This window comes from Gadus chalcogrammus, chromosome 2 (genome assembly GCF_026213295.1).
Source record: "Gadus chalcogrammus isolate NIFS_2021 chromosome 2, NIFS_Gcha_1.0, whole genome shotgun sequence".
In the NCBI taxonomy this organism is placed as follows: Eukaryota; Metazoa; Chordata; class Actinopteri; order Gadiformes; family Gadidae; genus Gadus; species Gadus chalcogrammus.
The window spans coordinates 928,315-945,945 of record NC_079413.1 but is presented as its reverse complement, the minus strand read 5'-3'; the positions used below and the strand labels follow the sequence as shown (position 1 = coordinate 945,945).

Below are 17,631 nucleotides of genomic sequence, written 5' to 3'. Positions count from 1 at the left end.
TTCATATACCCCTGTGGCTTCCTGGGGTTGAGCCCCCCCAAAAGTCAGAACCTAGAATCGCCCCTGCACTGCAACAAAAGTTGTTGTTCAGATGTTGCCGTTTCTGATATTTTAAAATTCTTGACATTTTAATTAAAGTGATAGCCTGCTACACTAACATTTTCGTCTAACAAGCGACAGTTAGTCGCTTGTTAAAGTCACGGACTTGTTAGATCAGTAACTGCAGTGCGCAATTACGTCAAGGACAGTTACGTTAGTTGGGCTTGAGATGAGCACCACGGTGCGTGCGTGCGTGCGTGCGTGTGTGACCCGCCCGTTCGAACAGTATAAGAACCTGCCGAATTCCACAATCTCTGTATTGAACAATACGCAGCAGAAACATTTCTACTGGCTCATTAATATGGCAACCCAGGGAAAAACCTCTCCCGCACTAAGGTAACCTTTCATCTTATTTCTATAATTTTATTGAAGGCATCTTATTTCATCTTATTTCTATAATTGTATTGAAAGCAATTTTATTGAAGGCATCTTATTTCATCTTATTTCTATAATTTTATTGAAAGCAATTTTATTGAAGGCATCTTATTTCATCTTATTTCTATAATTTCATTGAAGGCATTTCAACACACACGAACGTTCACGCACGCACTCGTGTTTTATATTCGTGTTGAAATTAACCGAACTAAAGAGAAAGTGATATGGCCCACTTGACAATTAGTAAATTAATTAATAAATCGAATCCAATGTATTTATTTTATGGTGCATTTTAGATGGAAAAAACACTTCAAATCATTAGGCTGCATCCGCGCAGTGGAAACGAAACCATATTTTTGCAACAATATAAACGGTATTTCTCAAGGCACAAACAAAAGTGAAAGAGAATCTCATATTTCTCAATTACAAGAAATGCCTCGGCAAAGCGTAAACGAACGTTAGAAAAAGTCACTAAAGATAGGCTACTGCCCTGGTACAACAAATACCGTCCATCTCAAGGATTTTTAACAAATAAACGAGAACAAGGTGACGATGCGGAATCAGTGACGACGTCCATCCAGCAGTTGTTACAGCGCTGGATGCTAGTGCTAACTACTATCCTGGCCCGAGCGCGGAGGAGCCGTCCGAGAGCGCTGGAGCAGCAGCTCAGCCTCCACTTCCCACTGACGACCTGCAACGATGACAGCCTTCTCACATCGCCTGTGAGGGAAACTGAAGAGACGCCGGGGGTCGAAATTGAAACTGGGGATGAGGACGTTGACTATCTCTGGTGTGACAGTCACGGATCCTGCGTTGTGGGAAAAGGTGTTATAGGCTACATGTGTAAATTAAAAAGAAGAAAAGTCTACCTTTTTAAAAGTTACGTATGCTTTACTTATTACTGATGATTCGTCAGATTCTGACCAAACAGCCTCATGGAAATTATATTTAACAATTGTTAATATCTTAAACTAACGAAATTCGTTAAAGGAAGTCATAGGTGCTTTTAAAGTCATGGTATTAACCTGACAGATTCCATGTTCTACCGTTAAAACGAGCGGCTGGCACTATACATGCCCGCAGCCGCGGGGTTAGATAGATAGGTCGGGCGCTCTCTCACCCTCCCCCGCACACCTCTCTCACCCTCCCTCCCCCGCACCCTCTCTCTCTCTCTCTCACCCTCCCTCCCCCGCACCCACTCTCTCTCTCTCTCTCACCCTCCCTCCCCCGCACCCACTCTCTCTCTCTCTCTCTCACCCTCCCTCCCCCGCACCCACTCTCTCTCTCTCTCTCTCACCCTCCCTCCCCCGCACCCACTCTCTCTCTCTCTCTCTCTCTCTCTCCCTCCCTCCCCCGCACCCACTCTCTCTCTCTCTCTCCCTCTCTCTCTCTCTCTCTCTCCCTCCCCCGCACCCACTCTCTCTCTCTCTCTCTCTCGCACCCACTCTCTCTCTCTCCCGCACCCACTCTCTCTCTCTCCCGCACCCTCTCCCTCCCTCCCCCGCACCCTCTCCCTCCCTCTCCCTCTCCCCCGCACCCTCTCTCTCCCTCTCCCTCTCTCCCTCGCACCCTCTCTCTCCCTCTCCCCCGCACCCTCTCTCTCCCTCTCCCCCGCACCCTCTCTCTCCCTCTCCCCCGCACCCTCTCTCCCCCTCTCCCTCTCCCATTGTCGTGTTTTGTGTGTAACTTGGAACGGTATGTTATTGATCTTTATTGTTTCTTCCCATCTAGTCCATCAAAATAATTATGAGGCCTCTAGGCGCGGCGCGGGGGGGGGGGGGGATTGTTAGCTTTTGAATTTCCATTGCCACCTAGTGGATAATACGTCGCTACAAAATCATGGGCCTATTGTTGGCAAGTTAGCATAGTGGGCATACCACTTGTAAAATACAAAAAAGCAAACAAACAATCCACCTCTGCAATCCTACTTTGAATCTACTTTAAATTAATCTCAAATTTATAAATCTCAATTTTGCCATTGTAGTTTACATAGAAAACTGTAGAAGTCAATAGTTAAGTGGTTATTGTTTCTTTCCATTAAATAGTATTGTCTTGAGCAGGCCATGCAACTGAAAATGTAGGCTATGAATTAGAACGGATTTAGGGTTTGCCCATGTCCAGCAGGTCATCCTAAAATGGACTAGAACGCAGGAAAACGCATCTTATGTGTTGCCAGACCGGTTTGGCAGTTTCCAACTAACTATATCGACAAGAATAACGGCCAATCATCCAAAAACCAACCCAAAACGTATAATGCCAGAAAACCGATTAATCATTTATTTATGCAATGACAAATACACACCTAAATACAACCTGATTATTAACTATGACGTTATGTAGTATAACAGGAATATCTCAGCTATCTCTCACACACAAACCTCAGAAGGTCTGTGCAAAGAACACACTGACAGTCAATGAGGTTACATTATTACAAGACACACAAAATAGTTACTTGCACTGGTGAGCACAATTAACACCAGAATGCAACCTAATTGACTGAGACCTAACTTTCAGAAAATGTATGTTTGGTACATGAACTAAAATAAAACCACCCTCCTGCATAAATTGATGTTACATTTATGTAGAACTTCAACTTTAAATAATCTAACAAAACTTAAAGAACACAAACCGGAGAACACTAGACCCGATCAGATCAATGGGATTTAAGTCGACACACAAAGTCGATTTAAATGACATTCATGGCAAATGCACGCTCTTGCCATGAATGTTAACAATAATAAGATATCATAGGTATTGTTTACACTCCCGGTAAATGTTCTGTATGACGAAGTCACCTTCACCTTGGTAAGGGAGGAGAGATGGTTACAAAGCTTTAATCACCCAGACAGGATGGTCCTTTGATCAACTTTTAATTAAACAATTATCATCATACAGCAAACTACGACATTGGCATATACCTTTGACTTTTGATGCTAAATTAATTATCCGTCTTTCTTTTAATTCCCCAGAGATGAAGCAGTAAGGTCTCTGCAGCAGTATGTCTCGGAGACACTTGAATACATTGATACAGTGCGGAACTTCAGCGGTGGGCATGCGAGTGGCTGGAGGCTGGCGATGAACGCAGAATTAGATACACTGAAAAGAATACTTGAAGAGCTTGAAGAAAAGAAAAAGATGACAAAAGATGAACAGCAGAAGACGCTGAGTACTGCGCTGAAGAACACTCTGGAAGGAGTGGAGAAGCTCACCTGCTTCCTGGATGCTGTGGAGAAGCTCGCAGTAACTTCTCTGCCGGTGTTCACGGGTGGAGAAGAGGTGGTGAAGCTGTCTCTGGGGTTCAGCCTGGAGAGCGTGGAGGACATCATCTTAGCTGCCCAGCTGGTCTGTCCTCTCCTCCTGTGCTTCAGGAGAGATGCTGAGGTCTTCTTCACGCCCAGCCTCCACAACTTGGCCGTCTTTGAGGCTGTGTTGGACAAATACATCCGCATCACTAAGATTATCTGTGATGTGTTCTGGTAAGCTGGGGGATTCAACAGGGATTTATAGCAAAGTCTTCCTTAAGTCAATAACAGCATCATTTGACTGTAAACCATGTCATTCACAGCTCTGCGATTGACTTTGAGGACGAACGAGGTGAACCACCACAGGTTCAGCTGGCTGAGGATTTAACATCGGATGTCGTGCAAAATATCAGTTCTCACGTAGACCAGCTTTCTGATATCAGGTGAGCACCACACAAGATCTGCAGATGGAAGATTATGACTTTCAATGTTTTTATCATTGGATCTTGGGTTTTTTACAAGCCCAACTTGAAAAGGTGTTTGGATAAGACCAGACCAGTGGTCTGCTGCTTGAAGAGCAAAAGCATTGTTGGCTTTGTCTTGGAAGTTAATATCAAATCGCTGACTTGATAAAAAGAGTCCATCAAGATATGCCAAACTTTAACATTACACACAGAAAAAACAGATAGTTTAAGGACAGAATTATAATTATCCGGTCCACTTCATCCAGGGAGGACCAGGACTTCAGACTGCTGTTCCTATTCCAGGGTGAGTCGGTGTCGGGCTTTGTCGACCAGTTCAGCGAGTGTCTTCCCAGAATGCTCCAGTTCCTCGATGAGATGGAGGGCTGTGCCGTCCAGCTGGACCGGATGAGAATGGGCTCCAAGATCTCCAGTGTGGCTGGGAGCTCGGTGGGGGTCGTGGGGGGGGTCTTGGGCCTTGTAGGACTGGTTCTAGCCCCAGGGACAGCTGGGGCGTCTCTGGGTCTGATCTACTGGGGGCTGGGAATGGGGATCAGCAGTGGTGTAAACTATGGAGTCACCACAGCAACGGAGATAGCAGTCAACTCTGTACAGAACAAGAGCGCCGAAAAAAGCCTCCTGAGCTTCATGAAAGATGTGGAGAGCATCCAGGCGTGCCTGGATAAGGTCATCAACCAGAGGGAAAGTGAATTAGGAGTGGATAATTGGGATAAAATTAAAGCCGGGAAAGGGGTTCTTAAGGTTGTAAAATTTGGCTCTGGTGTTGCTAAGATTCGTAAAGTTTTTTCGAAGGGAACAATGTCAAGTATGGGAATGAAATTCAATAAGGGACTCGTGGCCACAGGCAAGATGGTTGTTGGTATTGGGTTGAATGTCCTTTTCATTGGTCTGGACATCTACACCATCTGCACAGACAGCATCAGTTTGTACAGAGGGGAACAGAGTGAAGCCTCAGAGTTCATCAGAGCCAGGGCGGCCCTTCTGCGCTCAGAAGTGGACTGTTGGACAAGAATCCATGACTCGGTGGGTACTGGCATGAAGCAATTTGAGAGTAGGGAAAATGTTCTTCAGAGCTCATTCAGAAATCAATTATAATGCCCTCTCTTGCATTTGTCGATAATTGTTGGATCAACAGGGATCCTAAATCCTCTCATCCTAAATCTCATGAGATTGAAACATAACCAAAGTAAAAAAAAATAAGTGTTTTGTGTGCGTTCTGATATCGGTATATCCTGTGTTGCAGCACAACACATGATGAGCCAGGAGCTGGTTCTGACTAGTTTCTTAGCTTGAATCCAAGGTAGGACATGTTTGAGTGCAAAACTACTTCAAAGTAGAGACCAACCTCTCTTTTCTTACATTTAGCATGTGTGATTTGTCACTGTTGTCTTCCCGGAACAACCATTGATTATTGCACTTGCTCCTCAATTATGTTACCCAATGAATGTAAATTATGTACCTCCGAGTGCGGCACAATGAAAGCCAATAAAATAATGGATACGATTGCCTCGGTTTCTGTCTGCTTTAGTAAATACACAAAGCTTTGGTCAAATAAAGTATATAGGCCATAGACAAAATGCTGATGGTTTTTGTAATTCTTTTATAATAAACAAGCCGTGGTGATACATGGCACATATATCAACTTTATTTTTTTACAGGTGAAGACTAAATTAGTATATTCATAGAAAAAGAAAATTGGAGCTAGATTTTACGCTAAGTAGTAATTCGTTTCAATTCGTTTTAAGTAACAGCATGACTCAAAATAAAACTATTCTTGATTAAGTTTTATGCCGTTCAGTGAATCATTGATTGATCCCTCATTGACCTTCGCCGCAGTGCCGCCTTGTGTTCATCTGGGGAACTACAAGCGGAAACTCCAAAGTCCATGTTCGTCGTGTAGTATCTTATCTTTTCGAGTGCACATTAGGTTTGTTGCGGTTAATGCACGACACAACACATTTAAGTGCTGTATGATCCAGACCAAAATAGAGCTATGGATAAGATAAGTGAATCTCTGTGTAGGTATAAGGATTATAACTTCGGGATCGGTCTGACCACAGCAGAATACATCGACTCCCTTCAGAGCTTTGAGATCCGTGACAGCGACGTCTTCCTGGTCACTTACCCAAAGTCAGGTGAGTCCGTCCGCTCAACTACCTCAGCTGGACGTCTGGTACCGCCATCGCTAAGAGCAAGCAAAGGTCCATCAACAAAGTCACAGCTTTTCTGTTTTGGGACCTCGGTGGTGGAACGAGCTCCCTGCCGGTGTCAAGATCGCAGGGTCGCTCGCCAGCTTCCACAAAAGACTCAAAACTCACCTGTTCAGAGTTCACCTCGACGCTGCACAGCTATCCAGCCCCTTCCCGGTCACCATTGTATGTTGTACGTCCTGGCACTTAATGTACGCACTTAATCTAGATTGCACTTATTCATAGTACTTAATTGTGTAGCATCTGCAGTAGCCGCTATCATTGCTGTACACGGGGAATGGGTTAGCCTAGCGATTGTTAGTACTTGCACTTGGTTCTTTAAACATCTTTACAGTAGGCTACTGACAGTGATATATTGTTTCACTTCTTATGACATATTTTCTTATTGTAAGTCGCTTTGGATAAAAGCGTCTGCTAAATGCCCTAAATGAGTGTATATCTTGCAACCTGACGCAGGAACGATATGGACCCAGCAGATCATCACGTCCATCTATGAGCTCGATGACGACCACGTTCCTTATCCCAACAACCTGGAGCGGATGCCGTGGCTCGAGTACCTGGAGGGCCGGGAGGACTACTCTCTGAGGCCCTCTCCGCGGCTGTTCGCCTCCCACCTCACCCCCATGCTCCTACCTCCAGGGCTCAGGAGCAAGAAGGCAAAGGTAGGAACCCGCATTAAAGGAACCCCAGTCACTGCATTGAGTGAAAAGTTGACATTGCTTGAATTGTATCAAACAATGAGGTCGTTTTTTAAGTACGCTCCCGGCTAATTTCTGACCAATCAGGGTATCTATTCCCTGATTGGTTCAGAGATTCAATCTTGCCTGTCAATCACAGGTGCTTGAGTACTTCTCGATGAAGGAGAAACGTAGGCTAGGAGGGGAGACCTCCTCTGGGGTGCTTTAGATTCAGAATGCTGCCCTCTGCCCACTCTCTCTCTCTCACCTGGAGCCCCCTTAACCACGGCTGTTGAACCCTGTGGCGGTCGTCTTCTCGGCAGATCGTCTATGTGATGAGGAACCCAAAGGACAACGTGGTGTCGTATTATCACTACTGCCACGCCTGGGTCCATCTCGAAACCCCCAAGAGCTTCGATGACTTTCTGGAGCAATATCTGGAGGGCAAAGGTGAGATGTTCCTGGCATTCCTTTTATCTTTATGACGCTATGTGCGGCAAGTGTGTTGTAAACCACTTCATAAGTCTAACTTAAGATAAACCTAATTATATTATTGAATATAGGCATACACAAACACACCATATATTTGATGAGAGAAGTTATTTTGTTTCCTTGCAGTCGGTGCCTCGTCGTGGTTCGATCACATCCGGGCGTGGCACGCCAAGAGAGAGCAGTACCACATCCTCTTCCTCTCCTACGAGGACATGATCCTAGTGAGGCTGTGACAACGAGTTGGGACCTTTCATTTGACATTATCCATGGCACAATCGCTATACATGGTGCAATCATTTACCTAGTTTATCATTCATTTAATTTGTCCATTCTCATTTATTTAATTAGTAAATGATTTTACCATGGATGGTGTCAAATTAAACTTTACAGATCCATAGCCCTGATAAATAGTACATTTTACTCTATATAAGGGCTATGGATCGGTATAATATATGATTTGGTACAACTAAATGACATATTATGAAGTCTGAAGTTGAGCATCTCTCTGCTGGTCGTTCCAGGACCTGAAGGCGGCAGTGAGCAGAATCGGCCTCTTCTTGGGTAAAGACCTCAGTGACGAGAGCGTCCGTCAGATCGTCGAGAAATCCACGTTCCGAAACATGAAGAAAGACCCCAAGGCCAACTACGAGTTCCTGCCCGCCGACGTGATGACGGGAAAGTTCATGCGGAAAGGTACCGGACAGAACCACACCTGGACGGGGGCGTTTAGCTTCATAGGTTAAAGTGTAATTACGGGCGAAACGTCTTCTAAGCCTGTTTAAGTAAATACAGTATGAGAGCAACGACAGCTCAAATTGAACCCAGGGAATTCTTCGGCATGAAAACCCATAAAATAAGCCCTCCAGACACTTATTTCATTGATAGAGTATAGAGCTTGCCCAAAGTTGCCTGGAGCAATGCAACAGCCCAAATGGCTTTCATGTTATTTGATAGGGGCACCGAACGATTCCAAATCTGCATTTTCTTAACCACAAATATTGCTCAAAATAGCACCAAACCTCTGCAGTAGCGTGATTAGGGTCCCTACACCTAAAACAAAGCATCCAAAACGTATTTAGCGTACCGGGAGTTTATTAAAAAGACTGTTTTCCAGTCCATGTTTCCAGCAGTCTACACAAGTCGATTACCGGCTACTGAAAATAATATAATAGAGGCGGAAACAAATGTAACTTAAAAATCTCCCCTTTTGGTAGTTGGCCGTTTTGAATTTGTCGGTGCCTCCATTATATTGTTTAAGGTAGCCGGTAATCAACCTGCGTGGACTTCCTGGAAACATGGACCTACCGGAAAGGCAGACTTGGAAAACAGTTTAAAAAATATATACATACCCTCTGGAGGTTCTGACCAGTCTGACTCTCCGCTGCAGGCCGCGTCGGGGACTGGAAGAACAGCTTCACCGTGGCGCAGAGCGAGCGCTTCGACCGGGTCCTTCAGGAGCGCGTGGGGGACATGAACCTGGCGTTCACCTGGGACGCGCCCCCACAGGGGGCCGGCGAGCCCTGAGGACACCTGGAGGCGAACTTACGAATCCTACGATGGCCACGCCAAGACCCGCCCTACTCCGTCTGTGATTGGCCGGGTTGCATGCAACTCAACCAGACGCTTTAGAACTCTACGGTTGCCGAGGTAATGTGTCTGTACTGTCCAATCAGAGATCAGCTGGTATTTCAAGGCGGTGGATCAAACACTTTGTGTTTATAATATCACAGAACAAATGACGAATAAACAGATATCCAATCTTCCATATCTTTATTTATTTCTTGATAAGCGTTTCCACGCGGAGCTGAGGGAGGTGAAGTCGTCGCTGTAACAGTCCGGCTCAATTCTCCTCATCTGGGGAAAACATGGACAACAGATATAGGTCAACAGATATAGGTCAACAGGATGGTACAGCAGCAATACGACACAGCCATGTTTGGTGTTTAAGTGACATATCGACCACATCTCCAGCAGAACTCGAGACTATGAGCTGGACACTTTTTGTGATGAACATTGCATCCCAAAGGCCAAAGAAATATTTTGGGGAAAATAATACAGTAGGTATGTGACAAGCTGTGGGTGTTTGTGCATGCTTGCATGGGTGCGTGTGTGAACTAAACACATTAAATGGAAGAAACAGCTTCTAAGCCCGTTTAAGTGAATACCGAATCTGAGAGCAACGTCAGCTCAACAGAACCGCCTGAACCCGGTCTAAAGTCTGTGTGTCTGTCCGCGTTGGGCGGGGTGTGAGGCCTTGTAGACTCACCCTCTTCCTCCTCGTCCTCTTCGTCATCGTCCTCCTCCTCATCCTCGTCGGAGCTGAAGGTTCCGTCCGGGAGGCTGTAGACGCGGATCACTTGCTGTGGAGACAACAGGAAGCCCAGGGTCAGAGCCGGAAACAGACAGACCAGGGTCAGAGCCGGAGACAGAGAGACCGACAGACCAGGGTCAGAGCCGGAGACAGAGAGACCGACAGACCAGGGTCAGAGCCACAGACAGACCAGGGTCAGAGCCACAGACAGACCAGGGTCAGAGCCACAGACAGACAGACAGACCATGGGCAGAGAGAGAGAGACACAGACAGACACACAGAGAGAGAGAGAGACAGAGATAGAGAATGAGACAGAGAGAGAGACCATGGCCAGAGAGAGACGGAGAGACGGAGAGACAGAGAGGGACGGAGACAGAGAGACCGAGGGCCTCGTGGCGGGCCCTCACCTTGTTGGGGTCCTTGAGGATGAGGTACTTCCCCTCGTCCAGAGCGCGGCAGATGTCGATGACGCAGCGCAGTATGCCCCAGGCGTTCTCCATGCTCAGGTTGATCTGCGAGGCGAACTCGTTGGGCTTGAACTGCTGGGTGCCCAGGACCACATGGCGGGCCGAGTCCTTGACGTGGTAGCGGGACACGTACCTGAGAACCCAGGGGGAGGCGGCTCAGACATAGGGTGGCTCTCAGGAGAGAGTGGCTGTCAGGACGGTCCCATAACACTCCCATGAGGCCTTCCTACCAGCCGTATGGGACAGGTTACTGGCTCCATCGGCTCAGTAATGTTAACTACAGTTCAGAGGTAACATTACACCTAGCTTTGTGAATAAATGGACATATTTGTAATGACCAATGTTATATTCTCCAATACAGATTTTCTTTTCCTTCAGAATATTAATATAGAACATAATATGTGACTTAATGTAAGCTTAATGTGTGGTGAACACAACCACAGCTCCTCATCACTGAAGGACACAGGGTGGAGGAGTAGGGGAATGGGTAGAGTATGGGTGGAGTAGTGGGTGCGCTATGGGATGCAGGGTGGAGTAGGGGACAGGGTGGAGTATGGGTGAAGCAGTGGGTGGAGGGTGCAGCATGGGGTCCTCACCCCAGCTTGAGGTACTCGGACCCGGCCAGCAGGGCGCAGCAGGTCCAGCGGGCCAGCTTGTAGCTGTTGTTCTTCAGCTCGGTGGCGAGCACCGCACCCCTCTGGGAGTCCAGCTTCTGGCGCCAGTCCACCCCGTTACAGTGCTGTCCCAGGACACAAACCAGTCAGAACCAGAACCAGTCCACCCCGTTACAGTGCTGTCCCAGGACACAAACCAGTCAGAACCAGAACCAGTCCACCCCGTTACAGTGCTGTCCCAGGACACAAACCAGTCAGAACCAGAACCCCCCCCCCCGCTGTAACACCCCCCTCCCCCTCAGACCCCCCCCTCACCCGGGAGTCCCACTCGTTGAGGGTCTTGATGTTGATGAAGGACGCCTCTCCGTTGGCCCCGGTCATCACACCGTCGTGCTCGCAGCGGACGATCAGGTCGATGTCCTCCCCCAGCTGCCAGCGACGGTACCTGGGGGGTGGAGGGGTTAGTCTCCACCTTATCTTAACCATGGAGCTAGCTGGCTCCTTAATTCTCCACCTTATCTTAACCAAGGCTAGCTGGCTCCTTAAGTCTCCACCTTATCTTAACCATGGAGCTAGCTGGCTCCTTAACTCTCCCCCTTATCTTAACCAAGGCTAGCTGGCTCCTTAAGTCTCCCCCTTATCTTAACCATGGAGCTAGGTGGCTCCTTCAGGGCCTTAAGTCTCCACCTTATCTTAACCAAGGCTAGCTGGTTCCTTCAGGACCTTAAGTCTCCACCTTATCTTAACCATGGCTAGCTGGCTCCTTCAGGACCTTAAGTCTCCACCTTATCTTAACCATGGCTAGCTGGCTCCTTCAGGACCTCCAGTCTGAGTGCTAAGCATTCCCTGAGTCTGTATCTCCTGAGGCCGTACTACGCTACAGCCTGGAGGCCCTGACCCTGACGGAGGTCGAGACCCCCCAGGCCTGCCTGGCTGGGGGGTCTTTTCGGCCAGCAGGGGGCGGTACACACCTGTAGGCCACCGACGCCACCTCGCTCTTGTCCATGTCCTCCTCCACAAAGGGGTTGGGGTTGGGGAACTTGTGGCGCTCGCCTCCCTGAGGAGAAGAGGCACTCGATTAGAAACAACAGCTTTAGATCGAGGAGAGCGCGTTCGGAAGGAGGAGGTGGAGATGGTGGTGCCGAGTAGGGGTGCGCACGGGTACACGTGTAACCGGTTAGTAAATCATAACAGTTTAGGAAAAATCAGTAAGCGAAAACAGGAAGAAAAAATAATAATAATCACCGCGACGGTCCATACTTAACATAAAGTTTACATATTTATAATTTGAAATTCGTCCCAGCCTTTAAACCACAGATTCTCTAGGGTCTATAGCATATAACCGTGTTTTTCTGATTGCAGTTTAATGTAACAGTAAGCTGACAACATCCTAATGAACACCGCAACTGCAAATTAACCACACGGAGATAACCATGGCAACCGGTCAAACTAATTTTCTTCTGCGATGATTCTGCTCGCGCATCCGCCGTGTCGATAAACAAATAATCCCCCTGTAGCACGACTGCGGTATAGGGGTGGATAGAAAACGGTTAACCGTGTACACGGAAAAAAAAAGGGGGTTGTGTAATCGTTTACAATTTTTTGTGACCGTTCACACCCCTGGGGTTGAGGACGAGGAGGGGTGGAGGAGGAGGAGGAGGAGGACTGCAAAGGTGGAGGAGGGGTTGAGGTGGAGGAGGAGGAGGACTGACCACGCGCAGACACTGCTGGCTGAAGTTGTGGTTGATGTAGGTGGCCTCCATGGCCAGGTTGCGGGGGGAGTTGAAGGAGTTGCCCTCGTCCTGGGGGGGCTCGTTGGCCGTCTCGCTCACCGTCAGCAGATCTGGGGGGGGGGGGGGGGGTACAGACCAGAAGCATCAGCACTGAGTCAAAGGGGCTGAGAACACGGAGCGGTTCGCCGTAGATCCTGCCTCCCCAAAGCGGTCAGTTCAGTTGAACGTCCCCGAGTTGTATCTCAGCATTATAACCACGCTGGGATCGATGTGGGGTCCAGCCGTCCCAGCAGACCGTCTGACAGAGCAGAGCCCTGGGCCGTGAACCCACACCCGAAGGGGCGGCACTACGCCGTGGTTCCTGCTCCGATGCGGAGATGTTTGACGCAAGAGAAACGGATTCTAGCAGGAAGACTTTTCAGAAGGGGACTTTAATACGCGTTTATCTACAGCGGCCAGTCTCCACGGTGCTGATCTGAAACGCTTGCGCTCTCTCTCTCTGTGTGTGTGTGTGTGTGTGTGTGTGTGTGTGTGTGTGTGTGTGTGTGTGTGTGTGTGTGTGTGTGTGTGTGTGTGTGTGTGTGTGTGTGTGTGTGTGTGTGTGTGTGTGTGTGTGTGTGTGTGTGTGTGTGTGTGTGTGTGTGTGTGTGTGTGTGTGTGTGTGTGTGTGTGTGTGTGTGTGTGTGTGTGTGGCACTGTTCGGTGTCAACACACACACATTTCAATTATTTATTTGAATCCATTCCGTTGGCCAATGACCAACTCCGATACACCGCTTCCAGCAAGATGATTGGTCGATACTAACATGAAGCGAAACGCCCGCCCCCCCTGATTGGAGCTCAGCTCAGCCCTGAGGTCTGACGAGTGAGAGAACCTCGCGCCGCCGGGACCGGGTTCGCACGACGTACCAAAGTCAGAGTTGTCCCTCTTGTCGAAGAACAGCTTGTTGCCCACCCGCTGGACGATGATGTCCCAGGAGTTGACCGAGCGGGTGCAGCACATCAGGGTGGCCAAGATGGCGTCCGTGGCAAACACGTTGCCCACGGTCTTGGCGAGCTGCAGAGACAAAGACACACAAAGTCCATCAGTACCTTTCCTCAAAGACCACCGGTGGCCCCTTGGACCTTGCGGGGGATCGAGCAGCGTTCCCAGCCACCGTGTGGCCCTCGGCCCAGAGGGGGGGCCCTCACCTTGCGGATGACGGGGTCGTCGGTGGTGGTGACGGTGTGGAAGATCCTCTTGATGCTGCGCAGCTGCTTCTCGTTGCGGGTGGTGATGCGGTCGAAGGCCTTGTCGTAGAACTCCAGGGCGCCACAGCTCTCACTGCAAGACACGGCCGAGTTAGGCCACAGCGGACACACACCGCGCATAATAACCCTCACTGACCAGGGAAGCTAGCTACCCTGGAGGAACGCTAACCCTCACTGACCAGGGAGGCTAGCTACCCTGGAGCTACGCTACACACGCTAACCCTCAGCGACCAGGGAGGCTAAGCACTGTGGACATCTTTCCTTTGTTGCATTTTATAGACAAAACGACGAGTTGAAAACTGTGTTGCTGTACCTCCCCCTTGCTGCGCGGGTGGAGTGTAGTTTGTGTGTAGTGTTTGGTGTGTGGCGACTCACATGTCAGTGGGCTCGGCCACCTCCATGTATCTCATCTTCATGAGCCTGGGGAAGTCCATCTCCTCCTTCACCTCCCAGTCGCTCCTCACCTCAACGGAGGAGTCGCGGGGCTTCAGCTGGGGGGGGGGGGGTGACAACAGGGGTACAATCAGGCCCAACCTTCACTGACATGTTAACCTGAATGCTCAACAGGGGATTGATGTCGTTTTAGATGGGAGAATGCATAGTCTCCTCTGAATGCTTCGTCAATCACACAAACCTAAATATGCCTCAGCACTGATGTGGTTATAAAGGAAAGGTGGCAGTCAAATGTTGATCAGCCTACCACTGATGACACTAGTAAAAGAAGAGGTTTGGGCAATAAAGTGAAGGCCTTAACCCCAAAACAACGTTACTTTATTGACTGTTTATCATTTAGTATGCCACATCTGAAGCTCACCTGAGATTTCTGGTCCCACTTCTGACGGACACCAAACTGCTTCTGGAACTTCTTCTGCAGGCGCATGCGGTCCCTGAAACAAGGTTCAGGTTAAAGCCCGCTCAGCTCGGAGGCCACACAAGAACAAATATAATGTAGCCCACTGGGTCCGACAAACCAGTGACCCCCCCCCCCCCCCCATCATCGTTTGGAACCAAAACACCCATTCATATGATCACTGCCTGGTGCCACACCAGAGACTGACCTAGTGTCAGCTGCTGGAGCCACTGTGAGTGAGTGAGTGAAAGAGTGAGAGAGTAGGTGAGAGAGAGTGGTACAGAGAGATGGAGAAAAGCAATACCAAGTCACGAGTTGAGAAGCTGCTCTGACTCACAGGACCTGAAGGCTGGAGATAGGCTAATGGGGCATCAAGGTGTGGTGAGAGAGAGTCTGAGCAGACCTTCAATTGGGTTGATGAGTGGAGGGAGGAGGACATCCGTGGCTGTCGGGGGAGCCAACGGCTTCTATTACACTACTACGTCCCATCTGATAAGTGATGGGTGCTCACCTCTCCTTCTGCTTGGCGCTCTTGGGCAGCGTCTGCATGTTGAACTGCGTCATGTTCCGGCGGTCCTTATCCCGCCGCAGGTTCCTCTGTGGAAACAAACCGCCTGCACATCAGAGGGCTGGCTGGCTGACTGGTGTTTACTACACCGAGGCTCAATGGCGTTCTGAAGACGGCGGTGGCGACGTTACCTGGGCGAAGCGCATGCGGTTCCTCTGGTAGGCCGTCTTCTGCGTCTTGGCCGTGTCCACCAGCTGGAAGCTGGTCTCGTCCTCCTCGTGGAAGTAGGCGTAGTGGCTCCCGCCGCCGAACTGGGAGGAGTACTTATCTGGAGAGGGGAGGAGCCAACACCAGTTCAGTCACCACCTCCAAGATGGCACCCAACACTAACTGCTTATTTACATTTATATAAAGCAGACGCTTTTATCCAAAGCGACTTACAATAAGTACATTTGTCAGAAAAACAGTACAGTGAGGATGTCCATAGAACCAAGTGCCAAGCACTAACAATCACTAGGTTAACCCATTCACTATGTACACACAACAAGGATAGCTAGGATAAGATGCTGCTTTCTTACTCGTGTATCGCTTGTCTTGATACGTTGCCCCGGTCCAGTCAGCCACCTGCAGCAACACAACGTCCGTTGTCAGAATACGACACACTCCAAAACGTGAACGAGAAAAAACAAAACAACAAATCCCAAAAACGCCACAGACACAAGACAACGAGACAAACCTTTCCCAGACGGTCCCCCTTGCTGAAGGGCTGGTAAGGCATGTCCTTGAACTTGTCCGGCACCGCGCAGGGACCCCAACCCGAAGGGTTGTCCTGGATCACAGGGGCGTGGAACTTCGCCATCTCCGGAGCCTCCAATAGACACACTCAATGTTACATTATTGGCACGCACAGGACATTTTATATTGAACACAACGGCCACCACATTCAAATACATACAAATACAGTACAGTACAGTTACAGACATTAGTGCGTTCAAGTACGTTGAATTGCTCAAGTGACGATATACAACTCCTACACAGTCCTAATTCATCAGGCCTTCAACAGCAGCATTACGGTCAGCTATGGCCTCAGAATAATGAAGGCCCCGTTAGGCTAACAGGTTATAACCGGGCCTATCATACTCCTGAGACCATTGCTGACCATAGAGGGCTAGGCATCAGACCCAGGAAGCATCACCAGCCTACCGTTACAAAGGCTAGCATAGCCCGTTCCCGTATGGGTTAACGGGTTAGCACGTTAGCATCTGGGAGCCAAATCACTAAGGAGGTCAGAGCTTAAGGACGCCGATTAAAGGCGAAATGAGACAATAGACATGACATTAACACGAGATGATCATCATATAACATAATGACACGTAGCGATGCTGTGGCTAACAACGAGCTATGCCCACTACGAGGGCCAACCAGGTGGTTAGCATAGCTATGCTAATTAGCATCGGACAATATATGACAGTACAGTGACATTGAAATAAAAAATGAAAAACAAGGTTGTAAAGCTTACGTTTTCATGCATATTCACAGAACGGAGTCTGGCTTTACCTCAGACGTTTTGACGTCTTTAGGAGCAGTTTATAACAACCGCGCGGTGGGATAGGAATCTGCGAGTCGGCCTGACGACGCTAAAGGAAGTGGTAAGCTGCCGTAAAGCGAAACGTGCTTCTGGTGTCGCGAGGAGGGTGTCGCAACCATGTCGTAATCGGCGTCTGTGTAAAACGCTAGATTGTTACTGTATGACATTATTAAAATAGAATTTGACATCATAAAAATATTTCGTGATATTTAGATATATTAGTTGAACGTTCTAATAGTTTCGTATTAGTTATTTTAAACTGGTATACATCCTAGTAATGAATGTGTTCTAAATTATTTGCATATTCTAATAACGAAAATAATTTTGATAAAAGGGGCAATATTTTCACCTCATCGTCAAATGTTATTAATCCTGTGGGCCTTTTTATGTCATGTAACCCTGATGACCCCAAAGATTGTGTTGAACCAGACTTAACTAGAACAATAGCAGTAACTAGAGCACCGCAGCTATTTATTGTTTCAGTAAAATTGTAGTTGGGCCATTAAGTTAAAAGTGAGGCTCTTATCAAAAATGATGTTTCCTCTTTATTAAGCGAGCGAGCGAGCGAGTGAGTGAGTGAGCGAGCGAGCGAGCGATAGAGAGAGAGAGAGAGAGAGAGAGAGAGAGAGAGAGAGAGAGAGAGAGAGAGAGAGAGAGAGAGAGAGAGAGAGAGAGAGAGAGAGAGAGAGAGAGAGAGAGAGAGAGAGAGAGAGATCTCAAACCTGGACCCTAA

At 48.3% G+C, this 17,631-nt stretch overlaps 3 protein-coding genes across 4 annotated transcripts; 2 read left to right on the top strand and 1 right to left on the bottom strand.

Moving 5' to 3' along the window:
- The first annotated feature begins 365 nt into the window (after window positions 1-365).
- Window positions 366-5,792, top strand: LOC130405206 (apolipoprotein L2-like). Its single transcript, XM_056610239.1, has 4 exons — window positions 366-435; window positions 3,444-3,950; window positions 4,040-4,159; window positions 4,447-5,792. The coding sequence occupies exons 1-4, from the start codon at window positions 401-403 to the stop codon at window positions 5,291-5,293; spliced, it is 1,509 nt and encodes a 502-aa protein (XP_056466214.1). The 5' UTR covers window positions 366-400; the 3' UTR covers window positions 5,294-5,792.
- A 265-nt stretch (window positions 5,793-6,057) lies between these two features.
- sult3st1 (sulfotransferase family 3, cytosolic sulfotransferase 1) lies at window positions 6,058-9,644 on the top strand. The gene is made up of 6 exons (XM_056610810.1): window positions 6,058-6,333; window positions 6,865-7,070; window positions 7,409-7,535; window positions 7,704-7,798; window positions 8,099-8,270; window positions 8,965-9,644. The coding sequence occupies exons 1-6, from the start codon at window positions 6,192-6,194 to the stop codon at window positions 9,099-9,101; spliced, it is 879 nt and encodes a 292-aa protein (XP_056466785.1). The 5' UTR covers window positions 6,058-6,191; the 3' UTR covers window positions 9,102-9,644.
- eif3d (eukaryotic translation initiation factor 3, subunit D) lies at window positions 9,331-16,983 on the bottom strand. Of its 2 annotated transcripts, none has more exons than XM_056610076.1 (16): window positions 16,830-16,983; window positions 16,047-16,178; window positions 15,889-15,934; window positions 15,502-15,638; window positions 15,314-15,399; window positions 14,767-14,839; window positions 14,328-14,443; window positions 13,893-14,025; window positions 13,611-13,758; window positions 12,682-12,812; window positions 11,941-12,026; window positions 11,285-11,414; window positions 10,952-11,094; window positions 10,296-10,488; window positions 9,844-9,937; window positions 9,331-9,431 (listed from the first exon to the last, which is right to left on the bottom strand). In XM_056610076.1, the coding sequence occupies exons 1-16, from the start codon at window positions 16,839-16,841 to the stop codon at window positions 9,418-9,420; spliced, it is 1,674 nt and encodes a 557-aa protein (XP_056466051.1). In that variant the 5' UTR covers window positions 16,842-16,983; the 3' UTR covers window positions 9,331-9,417. The 2 variants fall into 2 exon arrangements, with proteins under 2 accessions (XP_056466051.1, XP_056466057.1); XM_056610082.1 differs by having other exon boundaries at window positions 16,868-16,974.
- Between the last annotated feature and the right edge of the window lie 648 nt (window positions 16,984-17,631).